This window comes from Falco biarmicus, chromosome 10, assembly GCF_023638135.1.
Source record: "Falco biarmicus isolate bFalBia1 chromosome 10, bFalBia1.pri, whole genome shotgun sequence".
Classification (NCBI taxonomy): Eukaryota; Metazoa; Chordata; class Aves; order Falconiformes; family Falconidae; genus Falco; species Falco biarmicus.
Window position 1 is genome coordinate 17,269,308 of NC_079297.1, and position 20,031 is coordinate 17,289,338.

The 20,031-nt window shown below is 49.6% G+C and overlaps 1 protein-coding gene across 1 annotated transcript; it reads right to left on the reverse strand.

The window, feature by feature from the left end:
* Positions 1 to 164: 164 nt before the first annotated feature.
* On the reverse strand, positions 165 to 19,950 carry LOC130155883 (inner centromere protein A-like). Its single transcript, XM_056353725.1, has 19 exons — positions 19,393 to 19,950; positions 19,012 to 19,125; positions 15,853 to 16,430; positions 14,639 to 14,690; positions 13,966 to 13,999; positions 12,919 to 13,018; positions 12,107 to 12,197; positions 10,869 to 10,995; positions 10,661 to 10,795; positions 10,081 to 10,092; positions 9,367 to 9,476; positions 8,880 to 8,991; positions 7,504 to 7,614; positions 7,035 to 7,165; positions 6,759 to 6,837; positions 5,733 to 5,837; positions 5,395 to 5,505; positions 3,674 to 3,830; positions 165 to 3,136 (listed from the first exon to the last, which is right to left on the reverse strand). The coding sequence occupies exons 1-19, from the start codon at positions 19,527 to 19,529 to the stop codon at positions 2,931 to 2,933; spliced, it is 2,502 nt and encodes an 833-aa protein (XP_056209700.1). The 5' UTR covers positions 19,530 to 19,950; the 3' UTR covers positions 165 to 2,930.
* Positions 19,951 to 20,031: the final 81 nt, after the last annotated feature.

Sequence of the window (20,031 nt, forward strand, 5' to 3'; positions counted from 1 at the left end):
TGCCGATTCCCTGTCCCAGACTGGAAACACTCTAGCAGTGGCAGTGGCTCTGGCAGGGCCCTGCTGGAAGTTGCTGCTCATCCCACCACAGAGCCTGCGGCTGGACATACTGGCGCGGGGCTGAAACTAAACCTGCCCCTTGCCAAAAGCATGATGGTGCCTGATGGCCCCTGCTCCCTCCTGTGCCAGCAAACCTCGATCCTCCGGCAGCCAGCTCCAGACGGCAGCCTGGCCTCCGGCTCCCAGCCCCTGCCAGGGCCCAGAAATCACTGCCTCCTTAGTGAGGTCTAACACAGTAATTTGAGGATTACCATGAGGGACAGAAGCCAGCTGGCAGGGAGCAGCTGCAGCCTGTGCTCAGGGGAGCCTGAAATAGCCCAGGAGAGCCTGGGGAAACCAGCGATGCAAGAGCATCCTGCTCTGCAGAGATTAAGGAAGCCCAGAGGTGCTGTGGCCACCCTGAAAGCACCCGAGAAAACCACTAGTGAGAAAGGTCACAAGAGTGCAAGAAAGCCCAGCAAAACCAGGGGAAAAGACCTCCAGGGAGATCCCAAGAGCTCAAGTGATGCTAGGTGCGCCCCAGAGAGACCAGGAAAGCCCAGGTGAATCCAAGGGAGCCTCAGGGAGCTGAGCCAAGGGAGTGCAGAGCACCCAGGAAAGCGTGGAGGAACCCAGGAGGGCCAGAGGCCATCCCCTACCCCCCAGATCTGAGAAAGATGAAGTGAGGGTGTTGCCACATAGGCTGAAATCAGCTCTGCAGCATCCTGTGTAAGGGGAGGAGTGGGGTGCAGCCCGGCTGGACGCAGCAGGGAGCAGGAGAGAGGTGGGAGCACAGTGAGGGGACCACCAAAGCCACAGAACCAGCTGGACCCTTCGATTGCTGCTGCCCTGGGGAGAGCACTGGCAGCACCCCCAGAACTCAGTGCATTGATGAGGAGGCAGCAAGAGCTCTGCCCCTGGGCACAGCTGTGATCGTTTGAGCCCGAGCACATCTCCCCTCCAGCAGGCTCAGCCCCTTTCAGTAAAAACCAAGTCAAATCCATCTTCTACCTCATGAGTTACTCCTTTGGGTAACACTACTGAGAGGGGTTGAAAGACCTAAGGGACACTGAAACCCTGGAGGGACCCAGGAGACCCCAAAAGACACAGAGATAAGCCCAGAGAGCTCAGGGGGACCCAAGAGAGACCAGCCAAGAAGGGAAAGAGTCACTGAGAGCCCCACAAGCATTCAGTGGGATGCAGGGGGGGGGGAGCCCAAGGTGAACAGAAACAGAACTACTCCCAGGAGCAGGGACGCAATCCAGCAGCCAAAAGCAGCTTCACACAGCCTTTAGTGGCTGCAGAGCTCTGCTGGCACATGCTGAGCTGCTCCGTGCCTCTGCAAAGCTCATCCCAGCTGCTATCACTGGCTCTGCGGAGTTCAGAGCTCTAGAGACCCACCAAAAGCTCTAACAGCCTGCAAGACACTTCCACCATGACACCTGCAAACTCCTCTATTCCAAACCCTCCAACTCCACCATAAAGCTCCCCAAAACCACTCTGGCAGAGGTAAGCAGGCCTAGAGCGCTCTGAACAGGCCCACGGCCACATCTCTGCGTTTGCTCTTGGCAGCCTGCAGCCGAAGGGGGAGGCAGATCGCCAGCCCAGTACCAGGGTCTGGGCAGGGCTGCATGGGCTAGGGACCCTCCTCCTCCTCGAGGCAGGTCACAGCTCTGATCACACAGCAAAAGGGAACAGCCCCAGCCTGCAGGAGGGATCCCAGGGCAACACGCCACACCACCCAGGGCAGGGGGGAGTCCCTCCACTGTGCTCACGTTTGTGCTAGACAGCGCAGCTCGAGATGGGACAACTGAAGAAAGAGGAAGGAAAGGTTATTTTGGCAAGTGTGGGACTTGGCTCCGACTTGGGGACTTTCCCTTTTCATCTAAGCATCTTCCTCATTGCTACGGTCAGCAGGGTTTAGCTAGCCAAATCTCTCTTGGAATGCCGCCAGCTACACCAGCTAGCACTCCGGGGCCTGTAAGGGCAGCCAAGACCCAGCACTGGTGCACAGCTGTCCCCACACAGCTCTGTGGGGCCTCGGGACCCTCCACCACCACCACAGCATGCCACAGCTGTCCCCAGGCAACCACCGGCCTGGGCTTGGGATGCGCTGCAGGAGCCAGGAGATGCCTGCTGCCACGGAGCATGCCCCAGGGTGCACACAGGCAGGGGAGCACGCAGCGGGCAATGCCAACACACTCCTACAGAAATCATTGCACTGCTTACCCTTTCCTAGCCACAGCTTCCAACTACATCTCCCTTCTGCCCAAGCAAGGCTGTATGCTAAAGCCTCCTAGAAAAACAGGACCAAAAACTTACCCCAGGCTTCATTTTTCCATTAGAAAAGAACAGCAACAAGACATTTAGACATTGCTTTAGCAGTTCAAGCAGATTTTTCTAACTGCAGGAAAAAGATTCTGGCTCAGACTAACAAGAGGTCACAAGAATTCTTGAAGGAAAAACTACTTGCAGATAGAAGCATTGTTAAATACATAAATATACAAAATGCGTTATGAAAATATTACCTGCTCAGGTTGATTAAAAAATTTGAATCTTCCCTACAGCAATTTCACAGCTTCCTTGTGTAAGATTCTGCAAGTGATCTGCAGGAATATGTAATGGTGCAATGTCACATCTTCAAACATCTGCATTTTCACTTGCAGAAACCACAGCCATCGATCTCAAGTCAGCCATCCAGAAGTACCATCCCACCATGGCAGGGAGAGGGCGTGGGGAGAGAGGAGAGAAACACTGATAGCCTTTATTGCAAAGGGATTTTATTAAATATTTTCATTTTTCTAAAAAAAAAGCTTAACACTGTAAATATGCTGCATGCTAAGAAAACAGATACACCATATTATTATAAAAACACGTCTCTCTGCAGTTTCTCAGCTCTTGAAGTTGCAACATGGGCCACAGGTAGATTTGGTCCCAGGTGGGGAATGCCAAACTGCTGAGCTTGTGCGCTTGAAGTATCTGGGTTTGCTCTTGCCAAAAATATCCTCCAGCTTAGGGCTTGGAATTAGACCAAAGAGTTGGTCAACATTCACCGGGTGATAGTATTGGTGTAAAATGGCTTGATTAAGCTGAGACCCTATGGAAACAACCATATTGGGGAAGAGACTCGAGTAAGTTTTCAGCACTCTGCTTAAGGTTCCCTTTCCCTGCAGGACAGGGACTCTTCTTCCACACCTGAAAAACTACTACCTGTGCAGCAAGTGTGAATAACAGGTTTACTTGCTCACTGCAAAGCTCTGAACTCCACACCCACCTCCAGGTTGCCAGCAGCGCTTGTTTCAAGCCACTCGGCACACAAGGCACACCCCACACCCACCACACCTTGGTTCCCCTGAGGGAGGCCAGCTGCCTCATTACTAGCAGAGCCTTCACCACTCTTTTCACACCCTCAGATCCAAACACATGCATGAAGGACTTGGGTTTAACTTCAACACGAGAGCACTTGCAGGAAAGCAGCTCCAGTCCCCCTCATGCTTGAAGCCAGCAGCTGCCAGCACTGCTGAAGTTTCCTGGACTGCGCTTTGGGGAACCTGAGATCGCACCAAGCGAATCGGGAAAGCTCCAGCTTCCCAGGGAATGAATTCAAGGAAGCCAAACCAGACTTGGCACCTACCATCAGCCCAGGCAGGGACAGGCTTCCGAGGTTGATTCTCATCATCTGTGGAATCGTCACTGTTCAGATCCATCCCATAGTTATTTTCGTTTACCTTTGGGGATCTGGATGCCTTTGTGCCCTTCAAGGGTCTTAAGTAGGATGGGGAGATAGGTTTCTGAAATCACAGAGATAAGCACTGATCAGAAGAGGAAGCAGACCTTGCAATCGGGCAGGAGAGCAGCCAGGGCAGGCTGACCACCCGACCCATGCAGCCTGACCCTTTGCAGGCACCTCAAAGCCCTGACACCAGCAAGATGAGCAGGCTGTGCTCTGGTCCCAGCTCAGAGCCCGCAGCGAGATGCTGTCCAGCTATTTCGGCAGTCCCCTCACACTGAGCACAAGCCACAAGTTAAGAGGTGCGCTCCCAATGCCACAGGCTGGGCAAGGAACTTCACTGTAAAGGGAGCGCAGCCAGAAACGAGAGCCAACGGCTCGCTTCCTAGAGCAGATGCACCACATGTTCATTTTCACCCCTAGGTCAAAAAACAGGAGAGAGATGAAAAGGTCACCTGCCCCTGTACGGGAAGCCTTTGATCTACACATTAACTGGAAGATCTATAATATTCCTACTCAACAGATGACTTTGGGTTGAGATGTAGAAATGCTCAAATCCTCTTTGTCTTTTTTTAACTGAACTTTGCTTAGAAGCCATGGACCGCTGAAAGCCAGGCTGTAGCGCAGGACTGTGTGCTGCAGCAGGGACTGCAAACACAGGGCTGAAACAGCCAATTGCCCACCCTGTGGCTCCAAGCTGCCAGAAGAGCCTGCCAGTACCCAGCCAGGCCTCTGTTTCACACTGAAACTGCAGGTCAGAAGAGCGCAAGCCAAAGGTCGGCGATACCTTTTGTGGTGAGGAACAGGGATGACTAGAGACAGGACGGCCTTTTGTCGTACAGGACAACCTAGAGGTGCTGACCCTCTGGGAAGGCAAACCTAATTCTGCAGGACTATGCATTAAAGGAATACAGAAATACACACATGTCTGTACAAATACAAAAACTGTCACTGTGCTCAGTGACTTGATAACCCCTTTTAACCCCTTTCCCTCCTGTTTTTTGAATAAAAGCCCTGGAAGAACACACTGTGTATGTCTAAGTACTTGGCTTTTGCACACATGGCTCTACCACTTGAACCCTTTCATGTGTTTCCCGGCAGATCTGGTTTTCATCCTCCAGAGCTCTGACATGAGTCACAGCATGGAGAAGTCAAGGAGTCAGTCAGCCCAGAGACAAGCAGGTTTACTGGCAGAGGCAGTACTCAAGTCTGTTCGACTCTGAGCAGCTTTTACCTCCACCCCTCCAGCAGTTACCAGGTTTAAGCAGCTCCAATTCAAACAGTCCCTGGAGACCCAACAGCCAGCCAGAATCAGGGTTGCTGCAGGCTAAGCTGACGCCTCATGGTGCGCTGCCATCCTGTGGCCATTTCCGACATCTTTTCCAAGACGAAGCACTTTTTCCTTCATGTTCCCCGTGCTGAGCTCTCCACCAAGCACCCAAGACAGACATACATCCCCTCCTCTGCACAGAGGCCTGTTAAACACCAACAGCCTGCACTTGACTGTTGCATTTCCTGCGCCATCACTGATGGATAACAAATCTGCAGGCTGGCTCCAACCACAGGAGCCAATTAGATACCACAGACTCGTGTTATTTGAGCGCTCGGCTGCAACCAGGACTCACCTTAACAGTTTTTCTCAGCCATGCACCACAGGCAGCAGTTAATTCTTCCGGTTGCTTGATTTTTTTCTCCTCTCCCAGCTGCTGCTGAGGCTTCTGCAGTCGATCTTCCTCCTGTTACGATGCAAAAATTAAGTCATTCTTCATTCATGTTCACCCAAGCAAAACAACCAGACTGTCTGGAACTGAGCCATATATTCTGGGGTCCTTGCAAGAAAACCCTCGGTTTCTCTGTGTCTTCTGCAGAAAAAAAACAAACCAAAACCCCAGGACTCAAAGATAAAGCAACTCCTGTCTTTGCTCAGAGCCAGATCGACAATGTCTCCAGAGCCTATGCTTACCTTAACTGCTTTGGGCCAGGTATTACAAGCCACGGCAGTGGATTCTGGAGGCTTGGCTCTCTTCTGCGCAGGCAGCGGGTGCAACATTTTTGGCCTCTCTTCCTCCTAAGGAGAAAAAAAAAAAAAAAAAAAAAATCACTGCTTGGGCTCCTTTTCAATCCAAACCACTTTTTTCTAGGTGTTTCTTCTCCCATTCTACTCAGTAGGGAAGACCTAACAGGAGGGCAAGAGCTGCAGGCATTTTGGATTATATTCAGCATCTCTCTTATCTGGAGGACCTGTGCTGTGGCTCACTCCAGCCCAGCTGCTGGCAGCATATGAAGATTTTAAACCTTCATTAAAATTATATAGCACAAACAGGAGTTTGAATGTCATGGACCTAGTGAGTAAGGGCAGCAAGAGTAAAAACAGAAGGAGGAATTTATCCTTAAAAGTAGCAGCATTTCAGGGTTTGATTTTTTACTAATTAAGGAGGCAGAAGAAAGAGTGACGTTAAAAGTAGAGTGAAAATAAAATGTTGCTGTGATATTTTCAGACAAACAGCCTTGACTTTAACCCAATAACATTCTTCAAGTGCAAATGAAACTACATGAAGCCATTGATACCTGAAGTTTGTTATGGGGATCATATCCTCCAAATACAGTGAGTGAATGTAGTATTAAAAAACCTCTCTTACTAATTTCCATATTCATTTAAGTATCGGTGAATGCCATTTGGAGGTGTTCTTCAAAGTGTGATTTTATGGCTGTCACCCATCTTGTGATGGGGCTGAGAAGGCTCACCTGTTACCAAGAAAACAGTCAACCCCAACTTTATCAACAGAGTTGGCTTATTCTCACACAAACCCCAACTCCTTACAATAATGTTTGGCTTGTCATCCATTTTATCATATTTGTTCCTCCCAATAACATAACAGCAAATGTTAAAACCTTAACCAGTAACACAGCGCTTGGAAAACAAGTCTGTGTATCCTATGCCTTACTAGTTTACAACAGAAGTTGTTCCAAGACCACTTCAGCTCCCCACCTTTATGTTTTTTTCTGTAAGCACTGATGACCCCAGCTGTAGTTGGAGGGCCTTCTCTTTCACTTGCTGTTTGTGATCCCTGGGGAAAAAAGTTGTCATTTAGTTAGAGGAAAGCATGTCTGCCCACCCCCTCAGGCATCCTTATAGCCTCTTGCTTCAGCAACTGAAACCTTTGGGACAGCCGGACAGTCCCAATTTCAGCAATACTATTTATATTTACTGCTTCACTGTGCCTGCTGCCAAATCCCCTCCTCCAGGATAGGAACAAGCTAATACCTCTCCTTCACTTGTTCCACCTGTTGCTGCTCTATAAGATTTTTCAGTTCCAAAACTTTCTCTCCTTTTGCTTTCACTCCATCTTCTCTCCTCTTCTGCAGTGTTTCTTGCTGCCCAAATTTGTCTTCCTCCTGAAGACAGAAGAAAACCCTCGTAACCCTCCAGCTCAGGTGGGTCAAAATGGAGAAAGCAAATGCTTTGAGACAACCTATGCCAGTTATGTCTCATTCTCATTTCCCACGGCCTGCCTACCAGTTGGGCAGTCTCCCCCTTCTGTCCACACAGGCCCAAAGTATCCTTGTGTTTAAACCCAACATCAACTGTCTAGACAGAAATCTTGCAGCATGGACACTAAATTCCCTGCAGCAGGAGAGGCAGTAACCCTTCCCTGTCCCACCAGTCAGAACAGCGCACGAGTTTCCTGCTACTCCCTTTTCTACATGCAGGAGGGACTTGGAGTTGAGCTTACCATCCTCAGCCATTTCTGCTTCCGTGCATCAGCTTCCCCACACTTCTTGGACAGCTTTTTCTTGCTCCGCTCCTCTGCCACTTTCTCTTCTCGCACTTGTGAGAGGTGCACCTGAGAAAGACACACACGTCTGCTCCACCGCCCCCGAGGACGCACCGCACAGCCTTGCCCAAATGGAGCACAAGGACTGCTTCTGAAGGCTGTGATATCCCAGGTCCTGATGAGACAGAGAACCCAACGCCCAGCAAGTGGCACACATGCATTGGATTTAGTGCCAATCTCGTGCAGCAAGTCTACCACTTACCACAGGCCACGCAAAGAGACACCCATTGCTTGGGGTGACAGGGGAGGGGAGCACAGAGACCATTACACAACCCCAAAATACCTGTCCCCATCTTGTGATTCTCTGCAGAACAAGGGGTTCTAGCACCTGGTTGCTACTTCTCCTGCAGTGCTGCTGCTGCCTAACTGAACTGCAGAATGAACTGGGGATGTGAGAGCTGACTGAGCCCCAGCAACACAGTTCCATCACTTGAGCTCTGTTGCAGCAAAAGCACTAGTATGTCCACAGCAGCAGACTCGTCAAGACTGGGAGTATTTTTGGCTGCTCAGTCTTTGGGAAAGGCTGAAAGGAGCACGACTCCTTTGTTTTCTGCTAAGGCTGACCCTTTCCAAATGTTACTTCAGTCCACATTTAGTCCCCAAAATGAGCAACCATCCTTCTCCCAAAGGCTGCTAGGGCACAGCCTCCTCAACCCTGCAGAACCCGTGCGATTGTACAAAAGCAGCAACACCATCCACACACAGCAACGAGCAGTCCATCCTAGCATGCTCTTCATCTGCCCGCCCCCAAACAGGGGCCAGACACTGCTTTAAAAAAAACATAATACAAATACACACACAGCCAAGTCTACTAGCCATGAGCATCCCTTGCAGGCTTGGTAGCTATTCTTTCCCACCACACCTTTGCAACCCCTTGCAAGTACCACACCTTCACTGTCTGTAATGTCTTGTGTGAACAGCTCGCTCAGTGCACTGTGAGCTGAGTAAGGCTGTCTCATTGGCAGGGCCTGTTCACAGGACAGTTGAGGGATGCTGACACATTCCTTGAACACAGAACACCATAAACACTGCATGTAAGAACAGGAATGTTTAGCACCACTGCAGAGGTACAGAGAACAAAAGCCTCCTCATGTTAGACAGAGAATTTCAGTGTCTCTGATGCAGACTTACCCACCACCTGATTAGTCACCATCAGCAGCAACCCAGGGCTTGCATGTATCATACCCGCAGTGTGTCTACACCCTCTTGGTCTCAGAGCTCACCGAGGTAATGTCACTATACTGCACGGTCCAAAGCTTGGTTAGCCTTCTTACCTTCTCATCATTCTGTAAAATCTTCTGCTCCATTCGCTTTTTCTTCTCTTCTTCCATTTGTTCCACCCGCTCCCGAGCCTGCAGTGCCTTCCTCAGACGCTCTTCCCTCTTCCTGGGCACCATGCGTGCAAGAGGGGCTTGTTAGCTTTGCCTGCTCCAGCAGAGAGGATGCTGGGGGAACAGGGACTTGCCATGGTACTGGGGAAAACAGTTATTTTGCTTGACTTGCTTCGGCTGAGCTGAGCCTTGGCTCACTTCTGGATGAAGTTTAGATATTATCAGGTGCTTTGCATCAACACAGTTCTTACTGCCACGAGCCATGAACAGAAGGGCTCAGGCTGCCCAGGCTGCACCACTTGCTAAATGCTCCTTCCAAACAGGAGGCACAAAGCGTGGTACAGCAGTGCTGTCTGCCGGGCAGGAAAGGCCTCAAAGGCAATTCTGTGCTGAACCAGGGAAGGAGGAGGGGGTAAGGGACCCAACTCACTGTTTCATTTCTGCCTGCCGCCGCCTCTTTTCCTCCTCCACTTTCTTTTTCCTCTGTTCCTCAGCCTCCTGCTTCTTCCTGAGGCTTTCCAGTCTCTGCCGCTCCCTCTCCTGAAGGGACATGAGTTCAGGCTGTACCAATTGCTGGGGCCTGTTTCTACCCTCAGGCTGCTTGCACACAGGCAGCTAGAGGCTAGGCAGCCTGCTAAACAAAGAAGTCACTGTCAGAGTCATATTCACCCACACACCAGGATGGGAAGTGAACAGTAGGGAGGAAACCGGTTTGGCATCAGTGCTTATTCAACTAATAAGAACAGAAGAGTCAGGTATAGGAGGGAAACACCTCAGTCCTTCAGCTGTAGAGAATATGTTTAGGCAAGGAAGAGCACACTCCTGCTGTAGGTGACCACCTGTAGCAGCAAATGCTTCTCGCCCGGGACAGTATTCTACACCAGCAGCTGGGAGGATGGGGAAGAAGGAGCACAGTGCAAGCAGCCTCGCTTAGAGGCCAAAAGGTTTCTTAGCAGCTCCCAGACACAGCAGAACACACCTGAAAAAAGATCCTGCCACCTCACCACTGGTGTGGCCAGTTGACTTATTTGGACAGGGAGCTGCATGGATGCCAGTGTGAGGGGAAAGCTGTCAGTGCCCATGAGGCAAGAAGCACAGCTGTTACAATCTTCCAGCCCCCACAGTTAAGGGTGTCATTACTTACGACAAAGTCTCCCTGTAGAGAAGAGACAAAAAAAATAGATCAAGGCTTTGGAAGCAACACTAGAACTCCCCTTCACAGCATGCACACCCCATTCTTAGCTGCAGCTCCTCACCAGTATGTGGTAGAGAAACCATTGCCTGACCCCACACTGTCTGTCCTTCAGCCCCACAGCAGCCAGTTATGCAAGACACAAGGGCAGATTCCCACTGCAAAGAAAAATCTTCCCACTCTCCTATGGTTCAACAGTCCCAGAATATAAAAATGTTGCTGCTGACTACAATTAGAGCAGCTGAGATTTCTCTGCTCATGAGGAAGGTTTGAGGATGGGTGCTAAAGACTCCTGGCCAACAACAGTGTGTGCAGACAAACTATGTAAGGCAACACTGACCAGTTTTCCTTCACCGGTGCGTATGAAGTAGAACTGTGAGGCCAGTTTGCTACGAGGACCTGCACTAATCCACAGTAGCAGACCGAAGTAGGAATATGCTTATGCTTTTCTAAGCAAACAGTCCCTCCTGACACTCCTCCAACCTTGACCCCCTCCTCCAGCCCTGCGAGGGAATGTGGGACTCTGACACACCTTAAGATCAAGCCGGGTGGGTGTATTGCGTTTGATGAAGTTCTTTATGACACCCCCACGTCCTGTGGGCCCTGGGCTCACAAGCAGCTGGTTTCGCTGCACAGCCTGCAGGAAGTTTTTCAATGGTCTAACCATCTAAGAGGAAAAGATGTCGGGAAGTCAGTACCTGCCAGGGAAAGGGAGGCAAAGGACCATGGCACCCACTCACCTTGCTAGCTGGAGAGGAAGAAGTTTGGTCTGCTGAAATCTGCTTGTCACCTGAAGGAGGAAGGGTATGACCCCCTGGCTGCTGCCCATTCCGTGTAACATCCACTGCTCGTTTACAGCTTCGTGTCCTGATGGCACTAGCAAGAGGCACGTTAGGTGACCACTGTGCTCCCCGATCTTTCCAAAAGTATTTACTTGCTATCACACGCTCCCCTCTGCCAACTCACCGCTGCTAGAGGACATGGGCCTCCTGCCAACTCAGTGAGCCCCATGGCCCACGCACCATCCCACTGTGGAGGGCAGAAAAGGCACGCAACAACTCAGTAGGGGAACACCCAGGCTCCAGAGCAGTAATGTACAACATCACGCTCACTCTCATGCTCCACCCAGAGCCTCAGCAGGCGAGAGGTCTTTGGTCTATCAGGTATTAGCAGCACAAGATAGACATAACCTTGGTGTTTGCAACTAGCCAGCCCAGTTCAACTCACTGCCAGGGTTTCATGTGCCTTATAAATAACTTTGGATGCTCACAGGTTTACCTGTGTCAGAAATTACTTCACTTGCTTCCCCTAATTCCAGGGAAAACCAGGGAGAACACCTTCACTGCACAGTTGGGGCCCAATCCAGCAGCAGCCCTGAGGAAGGCTGCATATTCTGACCCATCACACAGTGCTAGGCATCTGCATGAGAACAGAGGTTACCATTGCCTCCCTTCCCATCCGCTACCCACAGCAAATTCACCCCAGCAAAACCAGGGCAGGAGACTGAAGGCAAAGCAAAAATCAGCTGAAGTCTCATGTGAGACACCAGTAATACAAGGAGTGAAGAAGTCAGTCAGGTATTCCAGACATTTGCACAAGATAAAAATAAACAGGTCAGTCACCTATTCGTGTTGCCTTCTGAAATTACTCCCAGACCACCCCTTTATGAACCACTCAGTCACATCTATGCTGTAAATTAACTGTGCTATCTTAAGCACTTTTGCTGGTTTGTGCATCAACTCATGCGTCTGCTTCCCAAGCCAGACCTAGGTCCCAGACCCAAACAAGGCTCAAGAAGTCACAAGTAACTTCCACAAGACAAGACCTGGCCAAAGAAGATTTCAAAACTACATCAGAAGTGGGGGGGAAAAGTAGGGAAACAAACACTCAAAGCTTTTTAAAACAAATTACTTAAAAAGCCAGGCCTGAGTCCTTCCAGACCACTGGCTCATTCCTCCTCCTTGCAAATGTCTCATACCAGATGCGGGAGGGATTCTCCTGGGACTTGGCACAGTGGGGCTGTTCCTGGTTCTTGTTCTGGGGTTCACTGTTTGGATTTACACAGCTTCCTGTGAAGAAAGCTGTAGTTAGCACCACGCACAAGGCATCCTGAAGTGCTCTGGTTCTTGTCTCCAACTCTCATGTGCTCAGAGCCCCGTGCCATGTAACCAAACTGAGAAACCAGCAGCCTGAATGGCTACCTGGAACATCAGTGCTGCATACATACACTGTGAAGCATGCTGTAGTACACATGCTGTACAAACCCTTTTGAACATGCACAAGGTGTCTCAGCAAAAGGCCTCCAGCTACTCTTCCCTCCACTGCAGCTACAGCTGCTTATCAGATCCTATAGTTCCCACAGGGGATAAATAAAAAGCCTGAATCTCTCCCTCACCTTGCTTTGAGGCACAGTAAACAAACAGGACCTATAAATCCTCACATAATATAAACCCAGAGGAAATGGATGTCAAGGTGCTTTAACAGAACATTACCCTATGTGGAAGATTCCACATCTAAGAGCAATCTCCTTTCCAAGTGTTCTCACTTACTCGTGCAGACTGAAGTTGGACAGGACAGCATTTGTCTCAAGGCTTGGACACATTTACAAGATGTCCTTACTTATTTAATTGCACGTTTCACCTCTTCAGGAGATCAAAAGTTTACCTTAACTGGTCAGAGGTGGTTTTGTTTCAACACGAGTCCCAGATTTTCTACAAGCCCTCATGCTGACTCCCTGGTCTGTGTCTCTTTGGGGCTTCATGCAAGAAAAGCAAGAAAGCTCAAAGTTACCTTCATTGTTCCCTGCCTGCTGCTCAGGAGGAGGTAAGTGCTGTGCAGAAGGGCTGGCAGCTTGTATACTTTCACATGAAACGAGGATGACTTCAGGAATCTGCAAGAAAAGGAAACAAGCATTCTCTTAGCACGGTTGCTCCAAAGAACAAGGCTACCACAGACCTGCTGCCCTGAAAAAGCCAGTCACTTCCAACTGCAATCCTGCTGCTAGGCTAGGGTCTGCTTCTCTGAGCTACAGCGCTGCTGCATGCATGCTGACTGGCTCGTTTCAGTAACAGGGGGTCTGCTCACGGAACACCAGCCACTGCAGGAAGGACAGGTGCCCAGCATTTCTTAACCAGAGCAGGTGCCTTACTGAACCTGGACTCCAAAGTCAAAGCACCTTGAGCATGACAGGCAGCTGCTACATACCTTGAAGACCCCAATTTTCAAACTACAGATATTCCAGCCCTGAAAGACAAGTCCCTGTGAAATGTTTCAGGTTACAACATCATTAGGCACTTTAAGTACCTTTACGGTATATTCACAGGATGTTTTTGCCAGCTCAAAGGAGGGGATGGGTTTCTTTGTCCTGCTACCACTGCAGGCTTACGCTAGCTTGCTGCATACATGGCCTCAGTGGCCAAGGAAAGCACATTAACTTGAACTACCCTCCTGATTTTTGCAGCTCAAACCAGCCGTGCAACAGGGACAGGCTAAAAATACACACAGTCTATTACTATGCCCAGCTGACAGGCAAAAGCTTGCTGACTCCTGGGAACCTGGCCAAGCACCTCTGAAAGCTCCATCTTGAAAAGGCCTTATCAAGGCACAAAATGTCTCTGCCCACCAGAAGCCAGAGTGCCAGCCGGCTTATCTAGCTGCCTAAGCATTAGAAGGGCAGCACTGTCCAACTCAGCAGTGCCTTCGCTGGGCGTGAAGAGACATGACAGAGCGATCCCTGGCCACATCCCCTGCTTCCAGTGACAATGCTCAGCAAAAGGTATCAACTCAGGCGAGAAGATGTCTAGACAGATAGTTTGTAGGTTGCTCCTTAAAACTTACCTTTTCACTTGGGGGATTCAGTTCCAGCCCAGGTCTGTAAAGGAAGAGCAATTTTAATTATTTCAGCTCTGAAGGGTGAGTTACAGGTGATAAAAGTACAATGGAGCCAGCATGTGTAACCCCAAGGAAAGCACAGGTAAGTACATCCACACAAGCCTGTTTCAGCCAGGCCACACAGAGGTGGAGAGGTAAATTCTTCTGACAGACCGTACCACTGCATTACTGAACATCCTGAAAAGCCTTGTTCCCTTCCACAGAACTTCCACGTAGCAGGTAAAAAGAAAACTTGGTGAGCCTTCAGTGGAGTCGTACCTGCCCACCTTTCAAGCCAGACCACAGCTGACTGACCTCCAGCACCACCAGGCACTCGAGGCTGGTTACAGCCAGGAATCCCAGAACATTATTCACATGATGCCAGCCAACACCAGGGAGAGCAACTGCTGGCAGCCTCACCCTAATGCAGTGCTTAACCTCACCGTGCTCTGAACAGACTTTTGAAAAGGGCTGTGCCTAAACAGCAAGCTTTGAGATACCAAACAGCCCCAGGTGACAACATCACCTGAACAGTCCATTACAAAACCAGCCCTACACATTTAATATAAAAGGAACACATATAGCTTCCTTGCAGGGTTTTCTGTGGTTTCTTTCTGCCTGCTTTATGTGGTAGCCTCACCTCATGCTGCTAGTCCCATCATCTTCCACAAAAACTTCCAAGGAGCTTTGACCTGGGGGAGAAAAACATAAGCTAGTTTGGGGATTTAATTCTGATGCTTCCCAACAGCAGCAGTGCATGCGTGGTAGAGCTCGGGTCTCTGTACAGGCTTTCCTCCCAGGGAACACGCTGATTGCTCATCTCAGCTTTCCACACCAGAACTACCACCTCCTTCAAGTGTCACTGACAAACTGGTGTAGGCTGGGAAGGCAGAGAACTGAAGCAGCAGCTCTTCTGCCTGCAGACTGCTCCAGCCGCACAAACATGCTCTTGCTGTGTCAGAGACAGCATTTCCCAGTCAATTGACTTCAGCTCCTGCCTCCTTACACAGTTTTATGCAGAGATTTGGTGGATTTAGGCTGATTTCATTCCCCCCCTAACACCACTTAGCTGAAAGTGTTATAATGAATGCCTAGATACAGCATGACTCAAAGCTGACAAAACCAAATACCAAAGGCCTCAGTGCTTTATTAGAAGCCAATCTGTCTTCAGAAGCTATGATTTTAGAAAGTCTAAAAAACAAAACCTTCCCAGGAATAGTGGGAATAGAGGATTCAGGAGTTTAGTGCTACCAGGAATAGCCTGGATTTTGGAACAGTTTCCTCTGATGACTACGCTATTTGGTTCTCTATCTTCACCCAAAAAGCATTTAAGTTCCTCTGCCAATTTCAGCCAAATTTCAGGGGTGGAGACATTCAGCTCCTATACATTTTTCAGAGAGCTGGCAGAAGACACACAAATTAAAGCTCCTCCCCAGGGAACAAAATAGTCTCTTCTGTTGGGCCAAACCACACATGTGGCTAGAACCAGCCAGACCACATTCCCCTTTTGCTGGTTTTTTTTTTTTTTTTTGTTTTGTTTTGTTTTTTGTTTGTTTTTTTTTCCCCTCCCACAACCTAAGTAACCCAACCTCCAAACCCTTCGCCTATACTCCAGCGGGCACTTCCTTCACCTGCTGCAGAAAAACACAGCCTGAGACTTGGTCTGACAGCAGATGAGAACCTGAAGACTGCACCCCAAATCAGTGGAAGCCACAAGGTCTACAAACGAGGAGGCTAAGAGGAGCCAAAGACAGTCAATATGGATGAGCAGCTCCACAGCTGCTTACTCCATGCACCAAAGCACAGAAGCTGACTGAGCCAAAGAAATGCACTTGACAACTGAAAGAAACTTACAGCTCACTCTGCTGGAGGCAGAGGATGATTCCCGCGCCGCTGCCTTCTTTGAAATGGCCCTGCTGATAGACCGACGGATCATGCTCTCTCTTTTGCTGGCCAGTGAATATTTTTCTGCCAAGGAGGCCCTATGGCTCTTGTGGGGGCCGCACACAAAGCTTCGGCGTGCAGAACAACGGCGTGTTTTGGACATCACTGTAGTTATTCTGCTGTCGGAGTCCTGGAAAAGCACCTTTTCGAGGCCTTGAGGAGATCCATCTCCTTCTTGAGGCATGGCAGGATCTCCATTTCTAGCAGCCTTGGGAGTGGAGGTACTTGCACTTCTTTCAAGGGCTCCCTTCCCCGCTGCCGTGTCAGCAGGGATGACAGAACACAGACTGTGCAGCTCAGTGTCTGCATCCCCCTTGGGCAACTGCTGGCTTCTAACAGCCTCACTCGCCTGGGACGTCACTGCACAGCCAGGCACGGGCACCTCTTCCCCCTGACAGTCAGGGTTCTGGGGTTGGTATTTGCTGCAGCGCCTTTGGGAACTTGGCTTGGAAGATGCTGGCTTGATGCTGCTTCTCCTTCTGGACAGCCTTAAATAAAAATAATCTGAAATGAAGCAATGAAGAAGTCTCCCACTCCCAAATGATTTTTAGAGGGGAAAAAAAAAAGCAGACAAGTTTGGAAGTGAACCTGTAGGCTTCCTCCCTCCACCATTCCCCTTGGCAACCCATCCTTTAGCACTGGTGAAATTCAGGAGCTGAACCTTGAGAGCTCACAGATGTGCTCTGTCAGAGTTAGTTGGCTAGAAACGGGAGTTTATTACTCTGCTACCCGCAACATGTTTTATGCTGAACGTTACTCTCTATACCATAGGCAGGAATGCAGGACACATACGCTCACTGCAACCATCCCAGCTATCAGCCTGGCACTGACTCACAAATAAAAGTTGTATTGCATGGACACAAACAGCAGCAGCTGAGGTACTGGGACACTCGTTGCTCTTCGCAGATAGTAACCCACAGCCCTGGGCAGAGCTGGCACCAGGGGCCAGTAAAGTCACACTGGTACAACCAACTTGACTCTGCCTTCAGCACAGTATAGGCATCCACACAGGGAGGGATTTTGGATCAAAGATATTGCAGTCTCCCACAATCAAGTCAGTGTGGAAGTCTCCCCTGTAGAGATCTACAAGATCCCAACTAGAAGCAGAAGGCTCTCTGGCAGGCTGCTCAGAATAAAGCACAACACTAGGAAAGCAGGGACCCAAGTGCTAAGAAAATGGCTCTAAACAGTTTTTGAACATGGCTGGGAAACAGCAATGCTGCCACACATGTAGGACCTGAGTGTTATCCTGAGGAAGGCAGCAAAAAAGATACCTATACAGTTAGGAGTAATTAATTCTTTGAACGACTTAAGAGAAAAATCATCAGGCACAGTAACTGTCTCTAGCTCTATTACTTCAGTTAAACTGACCAACTACCCAGAGGCTTGGGGAACTCTGGCAGTGAATCTTTTGTGCTGCATTAGGTAACTGCCAATGCTTCATCAGCAAGTCAAGGAGATCAGGTAGACAAATCCAAAACTCAAGGACTTTGCTTGCCCAGAGAAAGGTAGCTTCTGATGCCAAAGTGATCCAGAGGTAGCCAGGTAAAGGGCGGAGATTGGAGACAAGGACAAAATGGAGAGCTAATGTGGAAGCACATGAGAGCTAGAAAAGACAGCTATGAAAACCCACTGCGGTGTAAGAACAAAGTTTTACAGCGCCTGGTGCACAACCACCAGTAAGCAGTGACTTGTCCTACCGCCAGTATTCAAGTTGATACCCTCTGCCCTCCTGTCAACCTTGTTCTCTAATTTCTCACTCTGACTTCTAGCAAGAAGAGGGACTTTTTGCTAGAATTAGCAAAAAAGACCAAGCAGGAAATGTGTAACTAACAATACACTAAGAAATCAGTTTTAAAATACATACAGAGAAAAACAACAATGCCCTGACCTTGCAGGATGGAGCACAACACGCTGAATCACAGCATGAACTTCCCGTTGACAAATGACCACCCACCCAGGCATTTTGTCGCATCAGCATCTTTTCCAAAACCAAGTTTAAATGAGGAAAAATACACACAAGACTTATCTTCTTCAGGGAAGCAATCCAGCTGCTACCTGAAAACAGTATGTCTTAAGAGCTCTCCTTGTTTAGATCTGCAACATTTTCTTCTCTTGCCCTCCTTCACCACACACACGCATAAGCTTCCCACGCTTCCTTACTATTCTTGCTGTTCTCTCCATCCTCCATGTCTGGTTTCTGACAGTCTTCTAGTTCTAACTCTTCCTGTCCAACTTCTGTGGGGTTTTTCACTAGGGTTATCAAAATTAAAGTGCCTTAATACATAGTTTACTACCACATACCCAGTGATGAGGTTTGGGTCACGCTACAGAAACTGTCAGCATGCCAGCCCTCAGCTCACCACAAATGCTCCTCTGAAGGGAAGGTTACTTTAACTGTCTTGCTGTTGACAACAGGATGAGAGCAGCTACACAGCCAGCTACCATGAAACACTGGCATTAAGAAAGTTAATTAGCATCACAGCCATCCCTGACTACACATGCAATTTAATCGTGCTCTACACCATCCTGCCTTGGCATGTTTAAAAACCACAAGTGCAGTTGGTTCTACGCAAATTGCTTGGAATTTTCACTTCAATTTCTCCACTAATCCCTTTGAGCCTTTCTGCCTGTTGGTTGAAACAGTGACCATGAACATGCCACTTCTGTGCATCACTTGTAGTGAATTCCATTCTCAGGTTCTCTTGGGCACCGGCACAAAGGTTTAGGGAGTAATCACCAGTAGCAACCTCAAGCCAAAAATTGTGCTGAAACAAAACCAAATCAAAATCCAAACAGACAAGAAAACAGAATATATAGTACTCTTTGTTTCTGATCGGAAAAAACCCCAAACCAAACAAACATGGAAGCAAAGGAAACCAGCCAACTCTATCCCAAAATTTCACAAGAATCAAAATGCTGATTAATCTTGACATGCCCTTTTAAATGTATTTGCTAACTCAGGGAATAAAGTAACTATTTTATGTTCCTGTGTATGTGGAAAAAATTACTATTTTGTTTCCCTCTTAAAGGGCACGCAACAGAGCCAGAACAAACCGACTCACCTACCTCCTCCTGTTTGGCTCCTTATTTTCATCTTTCAGGCAGGAAGACTGCCTTTTCTTGAGACGCCTCCTCTGTGATGGTGTTTTAGGCATTAATACCGGTTCAGCCCCAAAGCTGCTGTTGGGCAGACAAACACATAAGACAGATTACTGTACCCCACTGCCTAAACCACTACTACCCACAAAACTGGGGATGAGTGCTAGGTAGGAAACATGGGAGTAGGATGTATTTTGGCACCAAGGCCAAAACCGAGCTGCGTTCTGAACCCACAGCTACTCAGCTGTGAAAACTCCAGACATGCCCTTCACTTACAGGGGCTGGAAATGCTTTGAGGCCAGCCAGCTCCCCGGGAAACGGAGAGGTCCCCTTGGGGGCAGCCCCTACCTCTCCAGCATCCTCACGCCCTGCTCCTCCGCCTCCCGCAGCCAGGCCAAGTGCCTGTGCTCAGCATCGTGGAGGAACCGGGAAAGCCTCTGCCTGCACACCTCCAGCAGCTGCATAGGGCCGTCAGCCTCTGCCATGGCCCCTCTGAAACACGGGAGGAGAGAGGAAGGTTCGCAGGCACTCAGGGAGAGCCCGCCGGCAGGCAGCAACAGCCAGCCTGCTCCCCGCCTCGGAACGGACCCCAAGGACAGGCCAGAGCTTAAGCCCTAAAGGCTCCCCGGGCCTCGCTAGCTGCCTCCCGCCGAGGCGGAGCCGGCCCACGAGGCCTAGGCATGCTCTGCCGCCCCCTCACGCACCCACCCGCCTAGAGACCGCACCGCACCCTTACGGGCACGGCTTCCCTCCGCCCCAGGATCACCCCGGCCTCCACCAATCACAGAGCGCGGCGCCCAAACAGGGGTCTCTTATTGGCCACCGCCTACGTCCATCACTCCCCCGCTGTTAAAACCCAGCAGCCAATTTGCTTGCCCTTCCAAGCCCCGCCTTCCAAGCCGAGACCTCCGCCACCATGGGGATTAATGGCCTGAAGGGAGCCGATTTTGAGCTCTCCCGTGTGGCCTCGCAGCCAATGGGGAGGGC

Bases quoted from the DNA above. Each gene is read 5' to 3' on its own strand.
- LOC130155883 (XM_056353725.1), bottom strand. From the start codon at position 19,529: ATGGCAGAGGCTGACGGCCCTATGCAGCTGCTGGAGGTGTGCAGGCAG. The intron at 14,000-14,638 runs GTGAGGCTACCA...CTTCCTTTACAG, and splicing joins GATGGGACTAGCAGCATGAG to ACCTGGGCTGGAACTGAATC. The intron at 6,838-7,034 runs GTATTAGCTTGT...TTTTTTCCCCAG, and splicing joins GTGGAACAAGTGAAGGAGAG to GGATCACAAACAGCAAGTGA.